At 36.1% G+C, this 20,085-nt stretch overlaps 1 protein-coding gene across 6 annotated transcripts in view; it reads left to right on the top strand.

The window, feature by feature from the left end:
- Positions 1-8,421, top strand: part of LOC106873188 (uncharacterized) — a 713,512-nt gene extending 705,091 nt beyond the window's left edge. For all 6 annotated transcript variants that reach the window (XR_016242634.1, XM_089355369.1, XM_089355373.1 and 3 more), the window contains one exon: positions 6,723-8,421. Coding sequence is in view for 5 of the 6 variants with exons in the window: in XM_089355369.1 (XP_089211495.1) it covers positions 6,723-8,401 (1,679 nt within the window). In the remaining variant the exon portion in view is untranslated. The remainder of the gene's footprint in view (positions 1-6,722) is intronic.
- The last annotated feature ends 11,664 nt before the right edge of the window (positions 8,422-20,085 follow it).

Raw genomic sequence — 20,085 nt, 5'->3', positions numbered from 1 at the left:
AAGTATAGTACAACGGTTTAGCATTTTTGAAAAGTGTAGTAAGTCCCACATACGACAATTTTGCAAAAATATTTCTGACTCAAAATATCATACATGCATGGAATTACGATTTTATGCACCCAACAAAGTATTATTGTCAAGCTAAAACTGTTGCTAGTGTAAAAAGAAATGGAATGGTGAAACTATTTTTCGCTTTCTGAAGAAACAACGTTTTAGACTTAAGACACTTTTGCATATATATATATATATATATATATATATATATATATACATAAAGGCGCAGGAGTGGCTGTGTGCTAAGAAGATTGCTTCTCAACCACATGGTTCAGGGTTCAGTCCTTCTGCGTGGCACATTTGGCAAGTGTCTTCATCTATAGCCTCGGTAGACTAAAGCTTTATGAATGGATTTGGTAGACGGAAACTAAAAGTAGCCTGTCGTATATATATATATACATATGTGTGTGTGTGTGTGTGTGTGCGTGTGTGTGTGTGTACGTGTGTGTCTTTATGTCCCTACAACCACCGCTTGGCAACAGGTGTTGGTATGTTTATGTCCCCGTAACTTAGCGATTCGACAAAAAATCGATAGAATAAGTACCAGGCTTAAAAATATAAGTACTGGGGTCAATTCGTTCGACTGAAATTTTTCAAGACGGTGCCCTAGTATGGCCACAGTCTAATGACTGAAAGAAGTAAAAGATTATATAAATATATGGCGGGGTTATGTGTGTTTCTTTGAGTCTAATTTTGTCCCACCACCACCTCCTGGCAACCATTGTTGGTTTGTTTATGTCCCCATAACTTAGCGTTTCGACAATAGAATGCGATAGAATATGTGACAGATTCTTTTTTAAATATGTACTGATGTCTATGTGTTCCACTAAAAACTCTTCATGGCTGCAATCCAATGACTGAAGCAAGTAAAAGATAATAAAATATACCCACAGAACTTACTACTCCTCCAGTACTTGTCTCCAATCAACTTTCAATCAATTTTAATTTTAGATTTAGATTTCTTGCCATTGACAAGAAGCATTATTAATGCTAATGATTTATCTTTTCGTTGCTGTTGTTATTATAATAGATTAAATAATTCTTTGGAACTCACTATCTTCCCATCACCGTTTGTGTGAAGGAAAAGAAAGATCAACAGTGGTTAGAATTTTTAGCCTCAAAGCGTTGATGGTTTAGACTTAATAATTTTCAATAATAAAGCATCATTTTACTTATTTAAGAATTTAGTGGAATTAATTTAAATACATCCTTCGATATTTTATAATATCCGGCCTATACAGTAAAGTTTCTATATACCAAGGTCTCTCCCAAATCATTCTATTATATTTACTTTAATTTGTTAAACCCACATACTGTTGGATTCTCTCATTTAGTCTAGCGCTATACTGTTTCTTCTACATCAATGCAATCTTGTTAAAACAGTTATAAGGATTGTTTGGTTGTTATTGTTGCTGAGCAATATTCCAACAAAAAGCGATCCTATGCCTAAAGATGTTCCGAAAATAACCTTCCCATCCTTTTTCTATATTCATAACTACATTTTTCCATGTGTCATATTTTCAAATATGGTAGAGTGTAATTTGAAGAGATTTGGCAGCTATTTGTAGCAGATCGAAACTATTAGTATTTTTAGTCGGTTTGTTCTGGGCGAGGTAAGAAATCTTGGTTGTTCTTTGAAGTCCTTTCATTTCATGCCACTAATGCTCCTGAGAAAACATCAAAAGTTTTATTTCATTTTACTTTCAAAACTAGAAAAACATTCAAACGGGAGGCAAGATAATCAAGCAGATTGTGAAATATTTCATTCTTGAATCGTTTACAAAAGCAAGAGGCAATTGTCGTGTTCTCTCTCTCTCTTTCTCTCTCTCCCGCATTCTCTCTCTCCCGCTTTCTCTTTCTCTCTCTCTCCATCTCCCTCTCTCCATCTCTCTCTCCATCTCTCTCTCCCTCTCTCTCCATCTTTCTCTCCCCTTCTCTCCCTCTCTCTCCTTTCTCTCTCTTCCCTTTTCCTCTCTCTCCATCTCCCTTTCCCTTTCTCTCTCCATCTCCCACGCTCCCTCTATCTCTCTCTCCATCCACCACGCTCCCTCTCTCTCTCTCTCTCTCTCTCTCTCCATCCACCACGCTCCCTCTCTCTCTCTCTCTCTCTCTCTCTCTCTCTCTCTCTCTCTCTCTCTCTCTCTCTCTCTCTCCATCCACCACGCTCCCTCTCTCTCTCTCTCTCTCTCTCTCTCTCTCTCTCTCTCTCTCTCTCTCTCTCTCTCTCTCTCTCTCTCTCTCTCTCTCTTCCTCAGCTAATGCTATTGATAAAAAGCATAGAGTTGATCATTCCTATTTTCCCCTTATTCGAAGTAACAGACTGAATTATTCACCGGCGGACGTTATGAAATAAATCACACGTTCTTTCTTACTGACAAGTAATCTAGAGCCTGTCGAATACGGAATACGTGGAATGTTCAAAACTGCCAATAACTCACAACATACAAAATGACGTATCCAATATATATAACCAGCAACAAAAACTATTGGCTCGAATAATGTTATCCAGCGTGCTGGCATCCTTCACCAGTTACTTGAGTATACGCTATGGTATGTCAGGAACAACAATGTTCTGGCCAACACAGACCCTTCATGGGCTAAGTTAAATTTTAGCTACATACTTTTGTGTCGCATAAGATCCATCCCGATCAAAATTGATTCGATACTTCAGGGCTATCCCAACGCTTTCAGCTCGAAATATCGAAGACAATGATCCAGCTGTTGCGCCAATACAGTTCAAAATGAGGAATGCACACACACACACACACACACACACACACACACACACACACACACACACACACAAACAAACATACACACACACAATATCAAAAAAATAGGGAATGGAGTAGATAACATCCAGGCTACATGTTTCAATGTTTCATAGCTAACGGAACCTCGGAAGTAGTAAATCATCCAAACGAGGGGTAGACAGCTAGCTACTCTTCAGGTCAAGGATACCTTGAATATATGAAGTTTACATTAAACACACACACGCGCGCACACACACACACACTCACACATACACATACACACATATATATTATACATAATATATATTATTTCGCCCGATTCAGTTTCTTTCCACTGTAAGTTTCACTTGTAGGTGTGGAGAGATTTTCAGGCAAGTTATGACATAACTTGAGTGAAGATCTTGTGCAGTTAACTCTAAACGGACTCAAACACACACACACATACATATATATATATATATATATATATATATATATATATATATATATATATATATATATATATATGTATATATATATATATATATATATATATACATATATATATATATATATATATATATATATATATATATATATATATATATATATATATATATATATATATATATATATATATATATATATATCGCATTGCGAAGCTATTTAGTGGCAACAAGGACAAAGGAACGTCTACAGTTACATGAAATTAGAGAAATTAGAGCTACTATATCGCCATAAACTTACGATATTTGGAACTCTGGACATAAAGACAGCAGAAAAACACTGAACATTCAGCTCTCAGAGTGTAGCACTATCGAAGTCGTGGTGGCTAAAACAAAATAAAAAGAACAAAAACGCACGCGCATACATACACACAAACACACACACACGCACATACACACAGTTATACACAGACATACATACACACACACAACACACACACGCATATACATATATACATAAATATATATGTGTGTGTGTATATATGTGTGTGTTTGTATATATGTATATATATATATATATATATATATATACATATATATATATATATATATATATATATATATATATATATATATATATATATATATATATATATATATATATATATATATATATATATATATATGTATATACATTAACGTTTGTTCTTACGTATAGTTATATATAAAAGCAGTGAAGCATTAAACTGAAGTACCATTGTAGTAAAAATTGTGGGAGGAGTGGGGGGGATAGAGCGTTTGGAAATGTGTAGTTATATTTCAATTCTCAAGTCGATGGAAAATATCAGTTACTAACACGGAACTAACGGATATATCGTCTGTAAAGTTTTATTAAGTTTTGCCTATGACTATGACATTATGATGGAAAGGACAAGTTATGGTTTATCAAAAACCATTAGATTAGATAAATGTTTTAAAGTGGTATAAGTGATAAGAAGCAATTGGGTTTGCAATTTTAAAGTACGTCTGCCAGATATAACTGTCTTGATTCCTACTTAAACTATTATGTAAATATCAAACAAGTACATGTATATATGTGTGTATATATATATATATATATATATATATATATATGTATGTAATTATGCATGGCACATGGCTCAGTGGTTAGAGTGTCGGGCTTACAATCATCGGAACGGGCTGCGTGTCGTGTTATTGAGCAAGCAACTTTATTTCGCGTTGCTCCACTTCACTCAGCTGTAGAAATGAGTTACGACGTCACTGGTGCCAAGCTGTATCGGCCTTTACCTTTCCCTTGGATAACATCGGTGGCATGGAGAGGAGAGGTTGGTATGCATAGGCGACTGCTGGTCTTCCATAAACAACTATGCCCAAACTTGTGCCTTGAAGGGTAACTTTCTCGGTGCAATCTCATGGTCATTCATGACCGAAGGGGTTGTTACCTTTTACGTGTGTATAGATAGATAGATAGAGAGAGAGAGAGAGAGAGAGAGAGAAAGAGACAGAGAGAGAGAGAGACAGAGAGAGAGAGAGACAGAGAGACAGAGCGAGAGAGAGAGACAGACAGAGAGAGAGAGCGAGCGAGAGAGAGCGAGCGAGAGAGAGAGACAGCGAGAAAGAGAGAAAGCGACAGACAGACAGACAGACAGACAGATGGTTGAATATAATGAAAATTTTAAAATTTCGAGAATTTAAAACAATTCTTTTCTGGAACGGTGAATTTCGAAGCAATAAAACTACAAATAATGTGTGTGTGTGTACATTATACGTAAAATTAATGTAGATAGATAGGTACGTCCCAACGTATTCAATCTCAGAATGTAGATAGACGAGACTAGATAACGTAAGACAATAAAATTAATAATCTACCACATATATCTTCTGAATGTACTGTCTGTATTTTCACCAGTCTCTTTTTTAAGTTACTTCTTTTTACTTTCCTTTCCAAATAACCTCTCTATATTAAAAATATCTGATTGATAAGTTTCATGTTTCATATATATTTCATAAGATGTGTAATATGAATTTGTTTCTTATACATGATTATGTTTATTATTTAAATGTCTTTATAAATTACCTAATACAGGGGTTGGACAAAATGATGGAAACACCTTAAAATTTCAAACAAATTTATTTTACTATGGGGTAGAACCGCCTTTGGCAGTAATAACAGCTTGAATTCTACGAGGTATGGACTTCGTACAAAGTTAGAATTGCCAAAGGAATTTTTGTCCATTATTTAGCTAAAACAGTCTCCAGTTCTTGTAGTGATGATGGTGGAGGATATCGACTCCTTACTTGCTTTTCTAAAATGCATCATAATTGTTCGATAATATTGAGATCTGGGGACTGTGGTGGCCAGATAAGATGTTCAACTACACTAGAATGTTCCTCGTGCCATTCAGTAACAACTTTAGCTGTGTGAATTGGTGTATTATCATTCTGAAAGATTGCGTTTCCATCCGGAAACAGTTCCGCAACGATAGGATGAATTTGATCGGATAAAATGCTTAAATAGTCTTGACTATTAATTCTGCCATAAAGGGAAACCATTAGGCCGGCGGATTTCCAAGATATAGCCCCACAGATCATCACAGATCCTCCTCCGTGTTTAACAGCTGGAAGAAGGCAGTCTGGGTCAAATGCTTCTTTTGGCTGTCTCCACACGTATACTCGGTCGGTGGTCGGAAATAAGGTACAGAATGACTCGTCCGAAAAAAATAACATTCTTCCGCTGTTCTAGGGACCAATTCTGTTGGTTTTTACTCCACTCTAAACGCTTTGCAACTTTTGTTTTTGAAAGTAGGTTTTCTGATTGCAGCCCTCCCGTAAAATCCAGCTTTGTGCAGTTCCCGGGGAACAGTTTTTGTGGAAACTGGGTTCTCGAGGTAGTCATTAAGCTCTGCAGTAATTTTGGGAGCTGTAATTTTGTGATCCTTTCTAACAATTCGCGTAAGAATCCGACGGTCCCTATCTGAAAGTTTTGGTTTTCTTCCGGAGTTTTGTTTCGACGAGGAGGTTTTTCCCTCTTTCTCAAAGGCTGTCATCACTTTCGAGACAGTACTTCTTGATACATCAAACATTTCGGTTGTTTTCGTTACCCTGGTGCCTGCCATACGAGCACCAACAATTTGGCATCTTTGAAAGTCCAATAGATTTGTCATTCTAATGAATTTTAATTACCTTTTCTGTTGATATCTGAAAAGAAAAGGCAATTTTAGCAAAACATACTAAACAATACTAACAATAAATAAAAAAACATAAAAATAAACAAGCTTTTAACGGTTTTATAGATATTTCAAAATTATGATGCTATGATATTAGGTATTTCCATTATTTTGTCCAACCTCTGTATATGTAGTATGTTAAGTCTAACCATGTTTCGTATGCAATTTTTTTTTTTGTATTAAATATTTGCGAAGCCTTATGATGAATAGCATTCTAAATTTCCTTTTGTTCTCTTTTACAGTGTATGTCTGCTTCATTATGGTTTTTAACGGAACATCTTTCTTAGTCATCATGTCATGTTATCTGAAAATGTACTGCGACATCCGTGACTCAAAAGCATGGAATTCACCTGATGTTCGCGTGGCAAAGAGAATGTCTCTTCTCATTTTTACTGATTTTCTTTGCTGGATGCCAATCACAATTTTATCGCTGACAGCCATGTTCGGAAAAGAATTAATTTCTCTTGAAGAAGCAAAGTTTTTTACGATCTTCGTATTGCCACTAAACAGTTGTGCTAACCCGTTTCTTTACGCAATCTTCACAAAGCAGTTTAAACGTGATTGCACAAATTTCTGTCGTCGGTTAGAAGAATCGACTATATCGCAGGGTTATGGTCGATATGGCAATCGCCAACATCAAGCGTCTTGGGGATCTGTGCGACTGGCTTCGTTTCTAAAACTCTTCTCTATCGAGAAACGAGCAACCAGCGACAAAATAACCAGCACCAAGTACAGCATGAATGTCAAGGAAAATGTAAACGAGAGTACTTCTAAATGCTTTTGTCCGATTTGTGAGGAATGTCTCAAGTTTCAAGTGGCTGAAAGTGATAAATCTCTCGAGGAACTCAGTAAACAAATCACAGCTGACATCGTTTTTACGGCATGTAAATCCCAAGAGAACGATGAGAAACTGCAATGTTTGAAAGATACAACGGCTTCATGTTTGGCAGGAAATTGCTCGGAGGAAGAAAAATTACTCAGTTGCAGTCAACTTCTTCAGCAAGTATGCACGAGGTTTGATGGTTCTAACTCAACAATGATCCCGCTTGAAACATTGCACCATGGTCTGAGTAAGATAAATTCTCAGTCAGAAGAAGAAGAAGCCTTAACGGGTAGTATTAATGGCGTCACGGGAGAAGAAGGGATCTCTGATTCCTCTTCGTCGTCGTCTTCATCTTCTGATACTGGTATATCACAGACACGCTTTCAAACAGTATTACGTGATTTTAAGTGTGGAAAACGTTGCATCAATGGTGATCATTACAAACTCAGCACACGTAGAGGTTGTCCTCAGTCGTGTCATCACACTCTATATTCACCCAAATGGGCACCGGTACATCAGCGATTAAAATGTAATTCCAGTTTATCTATTGTTCCAGAAGAAAAAACAGAAACACTAACGCGTTCTAAAATGAGTGAAGGAGAATCTGATGAGAAAGATACGACAATTACTCCAGACATCGAAGAGGGGAAAGAAAAGGATGGAAAGGAAATAAGAATTGTTGTAGTAGACGTAGATAAAATAGAAAATGAAGAGAAAACGAATAGTGATGAAAAACCATTGTCATCTTCACCATCTCCATCATCAGCAATTAGGAGACAAAACGGTTACATGCTACTTTCAAGCTCAGCAAATGCCACATCCGCCGAAAATGTGCAAAAGGAAGTGAACAGACCAAATAAAGAAGATGAAATATTTCCTAAAAGACACCTTAAACAACAACGTTCTAGCAGCATGTCTACTTTAAAAAAACACTCGCCTGAAGAAGAAAAATTTCACCCTCTTCGGCCATATCACAGCAATGATTCGGTTCATTCAGATAAACAGTCAAACCTTCTTGTTAATAAACTTTCTCCCATCGATATATCTCCGTCCAGTAACACAAACAGTCATTTATGTTCTAATGGTATTCACAATTAAACATTACATACTGAACTGTATTTTGTTTAAAACCTTTTTTTCAGTTATTGTCGTTTTGTTACATGCATTTTACCCCTTTGCAGTTCTTTGCTATAACATTATATTCACACTATTTCGATTGCTCAAAAGATAGGAAAACTAGCCTACTATTCAAAATTATGCTTCATTAAATTAAATGTTTTAATGAATTAAATTTGTGAGTAAATATTACAAATTCGATTTATCAAAACGGTTTTGTTAACCAAAATGTGAATATGACTACTACTAAACTATGGTGTTAAAATTATGAATTACATCGACTAAGAGAATATACGTGATAATATTTAAGTTATATGCAAAGATATTTTACTTAGCAGAAGTATCAAATGATTGCTTCTGTTTCCTTTGTATCATGATCGTAGTACCCAACAATATTCAATTCTGGATATAATTACCCCACGCACAAAGCAAAAATATAGTATATGTATATTCTATCAGAACCTTGAGCGTCAGGACTCGTAATGCTAGTTTCATGCTTCTGGTGGCTATTACTCTTGAACTAGTGAAGCAGCGTGATAATATATAGGAAAAAGTATTCAGAAAGCATCGAAATGCGAATACTCAAAAGTAGATCAAAACCTGAATGAACCCACTTTCCCTGCACCCCTAAAAACAATTGCTAGAATTGCGTCACCTATTCATCATTCATTATCATGTTCACAAAAACTGATATATTTTATGCAGAAACACATTTTCATGTTTTCAGTATCATGTGCATAATGAAATTTTAGCATTGATAAGTAAATTAATGCTTTCCTCTACCACTCTCTCTCTTCCCCTCGTTCTTCCTCTTTACTACTACGTATCTAGCTTTACCCCTCTCGTTCTTCCTCTGTTACTACTACGTATCTCTTTTTCCCTCCTCGTACTTCCTCTCTTTCTCTTTTCCTCTCGTTGCTCACTTATTCTTCTACTTCCTCCCTTTGTTTCTCCCTCTACCACTCTCTCTCTTCCCCTTACACCAGCATGGTCACATGCTTCCGGTCAATAATCCTTTTCTTCCTTGGCTATCGCCGAGCAAACACGCGAACCACTTCGTCCCTACTTTCAAGTTCGTGCCTCACAGCGTTCATACACATAATTTTTCTCGTCTATCCGTAAAGCCTTTTCTGTTTGTTTTCCTGTCTTGTTTTTTGTCCGCCACTACATTCCTCCATGGCAAGATTTAATTTGTGTATACAAATTTAATTTGCGGTCCATGGGAAGAGCCGTTTTAACGATGCGTCCTGCCCAGCTCTTCGAAACGCCGGTGTTAAAACGGGGGTAGCTGATGAAGTAGAATGTTCTCTATGTGGCTTGTGTGTTTTCTCGTCTCTGTTTTGTTTGCAATGTCCTGTACCCAGATATGCACCTATACATACAGGTGGATGTCGGTATGCACATACCTGTACGTATATATGCTTATACTCATTTACTATTTGTTTATATATATATATATATATATATATTTAGATAATGAGGGTAAAAAAATTGATATTGTCTGCAATTCATCAGTGCGACCGTCATAGAAAATATAATTTGAAGAACTGTACACGATACGTCCACACGAAAGAGAACATGCATACGGTTCTGTCAATTGTATTTGGGGATATATTTCAAATGTCTTCGTTTTGGCGCTCCAAAGCCGGAAATAACTCTGCAGAAAATAACGAATATATCTTATTCATCGCTTTTTCTTGCGACTTGATTTAATTAACATTAAGCTACATTGAGCTACGAATGACGCCATTGGGTCATGAGCTGCATGTGTTTCTGTATTCTTCCGCTTCGTCAGCCACTATCACCAAATTTGTTTTTCACACCTAATAACAACGATTAGCTGTTATCAGAACAGCAAAAGGTTCATTTACCGTTGCAAGTAAAGCTTGTTCAAACTAAAGTTAATTAAATCAAGTCGCAAGAAGAAGCGATGAATAAAATATATTCGTTATTTAATTCTAGTTTCACCAAGATCTACGAACAATTTTCTTAGTGGTCAGACCATATGGATCTACATTTAGCATATTGGATGTCCACCTAGTGGTCATCCCTCTTATGTATATATATATATATATATATATATATATATATATATATATATATCCACATACATACACACACACACACGCACACGCACACACACACACACACACTCAAATACACACATTTGCACACACACACACACACACACACACTCAAATACACACATTTTCACACACAGACACACCCGCGCGTAAATATATGTGATTCAAATGTACAGAAAACAAAAGACAGAGACAGGTGAGGGAGCAATAAACAGGTGTATTAGTTTAACGCTCGGGAAAAATGGAAAAGTGACGTTTCGAACCTGTGCTTCGACAGAAAGGGATGAGGAAAAGAACCGACAGAAAGAAAAGAGACGGACGATCGAATACACGGGAAACTTTATTGCTCCCAGTGATCATTTCGACACATCCTCGTGAGAGCGAAACTACACAACTAGTTGTGGTGCATCTCTCGTCACGTCGGGTAATGTAATAAGAACTCTCTTCGCTCAGATTTAATACAGCATGTTGTTAGTGACTGTAGGTTTAAACGACTTAAACCTACGGTCACGCGATACTTGTTATTAGATCACTTGACGAGACGCTTCTGCACCGAGGGATACACACAACTAGTTGTATAGTTCCCACCCGCAAGGGATCGGTGCAGGTATGTTGAAACGATCGTTGTGAGCAATAAAGTTTCCCGTGTATCCTATCTTCATTTGTTTTATACTCAACGTACACGGAAGAATTCCTGAGGTTGATCCAAGAAGAAGCGATGAATAAAATATATTCGTTATTTAATTCTAGTTTCACTAAGATCTACAAACATCGGCAAGCATACCGTTTGTTGTTCCAATATGAACACAAGCTGAAATTTAAGAATCTGACAAGTCTGAGCACTGATTCAGTGCTTATACACGTATTCGCTTAATATAAGTTGGTATTAGTGGCTGGTAATGCGAAAGAACGCAGAAACGGACGCATCCTACGATCTAGTGCCATTATAAACAACTCAATGTGTTTTCACAAATGTCATCGAGGAGGGGAATTTTCTCCTGAGACTATTTCAGTAGTGAAAGGTTTTCTTACGTGCGAGTGTATTCAAACCAATTAAATATTACTTCACTTGAATGCATTTATTTAGCACTGGTTAGAGTGGCTTTATTTACGCGCGCGCATACGTGTGTGTGTGTGGTGTGTGTGTGTGTGTATTTATGACAGGCTTCCACACAGATTTCGTCTCCAAAATTCTTCTTCCTTAGTATTGACGAATACGTGGCTATTGCAGAAGACATATGACCTGGATTCTATGCAGTGGGATCAAACCCAAACCTATATGCATGTATGCCATTGCTTATGTGAATCTGTATTTTTCCACTTACTATACATGCTTACGCATCGACACATACTATAGACTGAAATGGAATGTTTATGTCTTTTCATTTTTCCATTGAAATTGTCATTTCCTAATTAGCCGGATTCTTCCCGATTCTTGTGATTCACTGCTAAAACAAGATTACTGCTAAACCAATTTTCAAGATTACTACTAAACCAATTAGTTACGTATTGAAATACCGCAATTATCCTAGATATATATCAAAAGTTGTACAGAGAGTATCGTATCTATAATTTTCTCATTAATTCGCTGTAGCCGTTTTCTTTTAATTTCTCTTATGTTGACGTCTAGTTGACAAATGTTCTCTTCTTGCGTGTCTCAGGTAATTGTGCTGGTCTATTCAGTCTACATTTTACAGAGATTTTGACAGACATATTCCACCAGTATTCTTTCATATTAAAGAGAATTGTGGCGTCTACATTACTGTAGTGATACAAAAGTTAGAATTTAAAAATCTGACAAGTTTGAGCACTACTTCACTACTTATACGCTTATTTGCTTATATAAATATTTTCCCTCAAATATACACACAATATATATATAAAAGAAAATAAGATGATAAAGAAATAAACGAATAGACAATTGTCTTATAAACTTCATTAGCTTAAGGTTGTTTCCGTTATAAGCTGCAGTGGACACATAGTTGAGTGCCTGAATAACACCTTACGGCTTCATCGGAGCCTCGAATATAAAATATAATTCATTTGGGAAAGAATTACATTTATGCGTATATAGAAAAAAAGGCATTACCAATGAGAAAGCAAACACCTATGCGGGAAATGAAAACCAAGCGCTTCTCCTATAAATAGAAAAAGATTAATTTTAAAATGTGTATAAAGATGGGTAAACAAACATACATAAATACATACATACATACATGCATACATACATACATACATACATACATACATACATACATATGTACATGCGTACGCACACTGACCCACAAACATGCGCTCAACCAGACAAAAAGAATGCAGTTCGGGTAACGGACAGATTCAACGACTATTGAAAAGGTTGCAAGACGCAACGAAAATTTTAGAAAAAATAAATAAGTAAAGTAAATGAGTGGAAACTTAACCGGTGAGTGTATTAAATAATAAGGCACTAAAAGAGAATGACTCTCCCCAGACACAACGAAATATGCTTCAACAAACGAACTCACATAAAGAATCTAGCAAACCAAATTCAAATCCAAAAACGATATATATATATATATATATATATGGCCACCTCTGCCACCTCTACACATGTCAGAACAGTGACCACTACCTACACCCTATATGTGTCTCCAAAAAATGAAAGTAGTATTAACCAACCTGGATGATATCTTGCACTTACTTCTAAGGACTTCAATCTCCTTAATGTCGAGTCGCGTGAGGGCCGCCTTCTCCTAGATATGTCACTGCATGAACAGAAGCAAAGTAGAGTCTTTGCTCGACCTCACAAACATGTTCTTCATGGAGCAAATGGTGCTCCACCCAACAAGAGGGGAAATATCCTGGACCTCTGCTTCACAAATAACGCGGCGCTCATCCACAATGTTAAGGTGTACTTATTACAGATTCAATAGAAGTAGCTAAGATCCACGAAAATTAGCTATATGTTATACTCTCGACGGATCCAGTAGGAGTAGCTAGATATCGTTCTCACGATTATTTGCCCCAGAGAAGTCACACATGAGCACATTGTGCGTTGCTTCTGGCAGATAAACTTTATCAACAAAAATATTGTGTTTTGTATGGTAACTGTGATATCACATTCGCGCCTATATGGGGTAAGTTAATCTCTTTGGCAGCGATATGCTGCAAGTCGACTTTCGTTGGTGAGTTACATTAGATACTGCGCACCATAAAGATATGCCGGAGTAGAACACATCAAATAGAATAATCTTCCATTCACTGGTTTGCAGGTCTTTTTATTTCAGTAACGAAGAGATTGCGTTGAGTTTGGCAGTTGAGATTTGTAGGATCGTTTGCACTCGTACTATTGGAAGCAGTGTTTTTTTCAAGAAGCTATTGTTGTGGCTAGTTGCTTAGAAAAGAGCCACGATTGGAACGTATTAAAGAAAGCATACCAAATATGACAAAGAGCTATGTGAAGCTATAAGCAAACATTTTCTTGATTCCTTCCCTTTAAATCAGGTTTGGAAACCAACTAGGCTATTTGTAGCACATTGAAACTAATAAACGCGACCATCGTCTTCGAATGCGAGGAAAAATTTTCATCACCATCTTAATCGGTAGGTGATGTTATGGTGTTCTTCAAGGTGAATGCAAGGAAGAATTCATATATGACTTTATCGTTCATTTTGAGAAAAAGATGCACGAACTAGAGTACTTAACAGTTGATAGTTTGATTATAGTTGATGACCATTCTTTACTTATATCGTCCATTGTACAGGGGACAGGACAAGAAAACTCATTTCTATTTATATATTGCGGAACAGTCATTTCAACGAATTATATTTATTTATCACCCGACGAGATACATCTGCACCACCGGATGCTCCTGAACTAATTCCTTCACCCAAGAGGAATTGATGTTAGATGTGTCGAAACAATTGTCTTGATTAACAATAAATTCTCGTATATTTCATCTTCTGTCTTTCATTTGCTATGCGAAACGACAGGAGTTGGAGTTGGAAGTTCTCCATCATCCACCATACTCACCTGATCCCCCCACCACCACCATCAACTATGACTTCTTCCAGAATTTGGATAACTTTTTAATGGAAAAAAATTAAATTCCGACGATGCTGTAAAACAGGCCTTCCAAGATTTTATTGACTCTAGATTGCTAGACTTTTACAGTTCCGGGCTGTACAAGCTACCGTTGAAATGACAAAACTATATTGACAGTATGGGTGCATACTTTGGTGAATAAAGCTATTCCTTGTATTATAAAACATTAGCAAACTTTTTTTCTTTTCTGCAAATTTCATATTTGACGACCTAATATATATATATATATATATATATATATATATATATATATATATATATATATATATATATATATATATATATACATATATATATATATATATATATATATATATATATATATATATATATATATATATATATATATATATATATATATATATATATATACATATATATATATATATATATATATATATATATATACACACACACATACACACACACACATATATATATATATATATACATATATACATATATATATATTCACACACACATATATATATATGTGTGTGTATGTATGTATGTATGTATGTATGTATGTATGTATGTGTGTATGTATGTATGTATGTGTGCGTGTGTATGTATGTACGTATATATACGCGTGTATGCATATTAATTCCATTAATACGCTAATGCAGATTTATACATCTGTTTCGGTCATTTTCATCTCCTTGGAACAAATGAGATGACATCGAAGTGCGGATCAATGAAATAGTCTAGAAGTAAGAAAGACGAATTGTAAATGAAATATAAGATTGCAGGGTCGATAATAAATCTATTTGTAGGGAGTGGCTTAATTTAAAATTATGAATGTTTAAGTTCATATTTCGAGGTTGACCATTTATATTGCGGTCATGGGGCGAGCGAGAATCCAACTTGATTAATGCCTCAAGTGGTAGTGAATCAATTTGCAGAATGCAACAAAAGAAATAAACTGGAAGGAATTTTGAACGAATATTATAAAGAGATTAGAGAAACGAGGGTGAGCGAAATTTTATCAAGATTTTGATGAGAAAAATACCATGGCTCGATAACGTAGTTTGAAACAAAGTCAAAGGAAGGTTAAAATCTATAATTTCAAATAGACAGAGAAAAGCTGGAATATAAATCTTACGTTTCTATGAAACGCTACCAATTGAAATATTTAAAAGAGAACTGAAATAAGCATCTTAGAAACGAAGCAAACCATTCTGAGAAGATTATACGAACGAAACAAAGTAAAACATGAAAGTACAAGGCTTCATGCCGAAGGACAGTTTTCAAGTGAAATAAATAACTATGAAAGTTTGAGATGATAAAGGAAGAAGGTGATACATAGAGGTGATACATAGAGAGTAATTAAATGTAAAGAGGTTTAGACGAATCTTCACACCAGACAAATCTTTTGAACCAGTTACCTTGACAGATCGATCAAAGTGACCATACAAAAGTAAATAAACACAAGTCAACACACAAACCACGAGAAATATATTCATATAAATGTAGACACACGCAATCTTACGTATAAGCAAATATATATATATATATATGTGTGTGTGTGTGTGTGTGTGTGTGTGTGTGTGTGTATGTATGTGTGTACATAGATATACATATATAAATATACATATAAACAAGTATATATGCATGTATAAGTTTATATGTATGTATACATATGTATATGCACATACACACACACACACACACACACACACACACACATATATATATATATATATATATATATATATATATATATCATTCAACCATAGTAGTGGTTGAATATATTCTTAAGTCCACCATTTCGTCAATCGCAGCAGCTTCCAAGCTTCTCCACTAATTCAGTTCTCAACTAAATTGCAAACTGTTAATAGTTTTTAAAAGGACACCTCCTCAGCTACACTTTGGCATAAATAGTTTGAGATTCGGTTCAGTAGAAAAAAAAGTTACATCAAAATATCTGCGACCTCAAGAGGGGCAATAAGGCACCTATTCACCTTCAATTAACATAAACTTTTTAATTTTAGAATAAATGTATACTTTTCTTAGGCTTAAATGATAGAAAAATGTATGAGGAATTCAGAGTCTTTAGTCGCATTGAACAAAAAATTGTAGAAGAAAAGATATGGGGTAAAATGCCACGAAATTTCGTGTCAGTAAGAGAATAAGAAAGTAACGCTTCAGCTATAAGAATAAGGAATATATTGCTAAAATCAATGCTTACTTTTGAAGGCGGTGAGCTGGCAGAAACGTTAGCGCGCCGTGAAATATGTTTATCTGTATTTACGTTTTCAGTTTAAATTCCGCCGAGGTCGACTTTGCTTTTCATCCATTTCGGATCTACTCAATTTGACGTACAGATTAGTTAATTAATTTTTTATAACTAAACACTTTGAAACTTCCGATACTGGTACAATGTGTCAAACACAACAGTGTTTACTCCTAACGTTTTTGACAAAATTTTGTATTTTTGAAGTTATTTCGTCACAAGTTACAGAGTGACAATGGACAAATTCGTGTTTGGTAAGTGCCAATCACGAAACTCTCAGCTTTTGACTTACTCTCTAACTTCTGCCGATGATATATACGCATATTATACATATATGTGCAAAAAAAATCACATTACGCAATCAAACCAATGAAAGAGCCTCTACTTGGTCGCTCAACACGCTAAAAATAGCAGCCAATGTATCCCCCCTACCCAGTATTTTATAAGGTAAAATCTTAAATTATTAACTAACACATTATTAATTATCTTATAACAGCAATGCCTGGAAAAATCATGGATTACATGGAAAAATGCGAGCATGAAAAGTAATATTCTTAAGATTATAAACCTGGAAAAGGACAGGACAAGTTATTACACCTGTAAAAGTATAGGACAAACAATTACTTCAAGTAAAGTAAAGAAAAAGAAACTTTTTGCTTAAAATATTGCAGCTAAAATTAAAATTTGAATATTAAAAAATATTTTATTATAGTTTACAAATAACACTATACTTATCTAAGTATAAGGTTATTCCATAAGTTCTGTCCGAATTTTGAATAAAGAAAACAAGTGATCAAATGTTATATATAATTGAAATTTAGTCATCACTGTACTTTCCCTGATTATCTGTGACTTCCTTCCATCTATTTACAAGCTTTTAATCCCATCAATGTAAAACTCTTTTGGTTGTTTCAAAGCGAAGAACTCTGAAATGTCAGTTTCGACCTCCTCCTGGCTTGCGAAAGTTATGTCCTCCAAATGATTCTACGAAACTACGAAATAAATGTTGGTCTGAAGGACAGAACGAATTTAGATGAAAAAAAGCGAAGAGAGAAAACATGTGTAGGGATTAACGGTTCAACATGATGAAATATGTGTTTGAGTGCGTGCGCGCGATGGTGTGTCTGTGTGTGTGTGCGTGTGTGTAACAGGTCGCTGTCTCAAATCAAACTTGAATTGTTTTTTATTTAATTAGAATAATTTTATCAGCTTGAAATGTATGGAATCTTGCCAAAATATTTTGCGAATGAGATGACGTCAGCAAAATCTAGCCAATCAACAACCATACATTGTACTCTTTGATGGCCGTCAGGAAAAATTCAATAGAATCCGAAATTGTTGATAGAAAATCAATCAAGCGCCTATTAAGCAAGGTCACAGCTTATAAAATGGAAGCAAATAACAAGCTAGATTTGAGAAGAGAGACAGACGATCACAGAGAGAGAGGGAGAACAGAACCAGATGACCACGACTGGACAGTGCTGAACAGATGAACAGAGAGATGCAGTCATACATGAAGTTTATATTAAGTTCAGTGCCAGTCATTTTCAGCACTTAGATTGGTCAACATGAACTTTCCGCAACACCTGATGACTCGACTACAACTATTTTAAAAACCTACTATGGCAGTTGACACTTGCATTTATCCACTAATCATATCTTTCTCTTTCCCTCTCTCCTTCTCTTTCTCGCTATATCTCTAATCTGTATATGTACCATCATACAAACTGTTCAACTAAATTAGTGAGTACAACATTCTCTTATAGAATCAGGTTACAACGTGAATTTTATTTTCTCGACTCTAGACTTTCCTTTGTCATTCTCTGTTGGAACGGACGTGCTCCAGTTTCATTGGTAGTCAATGAAATAGATGTTAAATGACAGTCCGCTCTCATTTTCCTTTTATGCCTTTTTATTCATTTGTTACATCAATCTCAGTTACACTGTTAAATGTAGATAGATAGAAAGATAGGTAGATAGATAGATAGATAGATAGATAGATAGATAGATAGATAGATAGATAGATAGATAGATAGATAGATAGATAAGTAGATAGATAGATAGATAGATAGATAGATAGATAGATAGATAGATAGATAGATAGATAGATAGATAGATAGGTTTCTTTATTAGCCACACAGGGCTCAACACAGAGGGGACAAAATACAAATGTAGAGTTTTTCTTTTCGAGGGGGGCGAAAACAAAGCAGAAAAAAAACAAAAGTGGGGACAACGATGAAAAAAAACATCGCAAAACGTTTGGGGTATTTACAAAAAATACGAAATAATACAGAAAATTCCAAATAAATTGGGAGGTTATCCGTGGAAAGAAAAACCTACGAAAAGACCACGGTAACCTCGGTCCTTAGTGTCACAGTTTGTTAAATAAAATTTCTTTTATTTATGCAAGAAACGTAAGTAACTCTCTGTTTACAAAATTTTAAAACGTTTTATAGAATCATGGTCAAGGTGGCTTCGTCATTTATACGTGCCATTCTTGCTACATGTATCCATCTTTTTTCGAAACATTTGCTAGACAACACTTGCCTCTCTACTCTCACCTTCCTTTTCAAGTGATACTTAAAAAAGTTGATGAGAGATTGACCAGAGAGGAAAGTATTTGTCTCTAATCCTTTCAGACGCGTCCACCAGATGCATTCTTTCGCCATAGCCACAAGTACGATAAATACAGCTCTTCCTTCCCGTTTAAAGGAAGGAGGCGTGACGATATTGACGATAGACTCGGTTGATAAACCGACTCGTCCCACACGCGACATCAGTCGTTCGACATAAGCCCACAGCACCGAAATGGTTGGACACTGCACGAGTGCGTGCAGAACGGTTTCATCGCTCTGACCGCATCTCGGGCAGGTCGGCCCCGCATTTCGCGAGCCGTGTCTATATAGCTTATCCCGAACGGGTAGCGCCTCTCGGTAACACTGCCAGGCCAGGGATCTCTGGAAGTTGTCCATAGGTCCCGGCCCGAAAGTCGTCCTGAACAGGCGGGTCAGGTATTCCTCGTCGACGCCCAGGTTCGCCCCGAGATCGTCGTCGTACCTGCCCTCCACTAATCCCCTATAGAATGACTTCGTTGTGATGCAGCCGCTCAAGGTCGACCCGGGACGGCAAAGTTGTTGCAGAGCAACGCGACACTCACGGTGCCATTCGCCATTCCTCGGCCTCTTTTTGATCCACGACTGCAGCTCGGTCATGGAGACGAGCTGCGGGAAAGCGCGTCGCACAAACGGCGACCACACCTGCTCACC

The sequence above is a fragment of the Octopus bimaculoides genome, chromosome 7, assembly GCF_046866305.1.
Source record: "Octopus bimaculoides isolate indiv1 chromosome 7, ASM4686630v1, whole genome shotgun sequence".
In the NCBI taxonomy this organism is placed as follows: Eukaryota; Metazoa; Mollusca; class Cephalopoda; order Octopoda; family Octopodidae; genus Octopus; species Octopus bimaculoides.
This window is presented reverse-complemented; position numbering and strand designations above follow the sequence as displayed.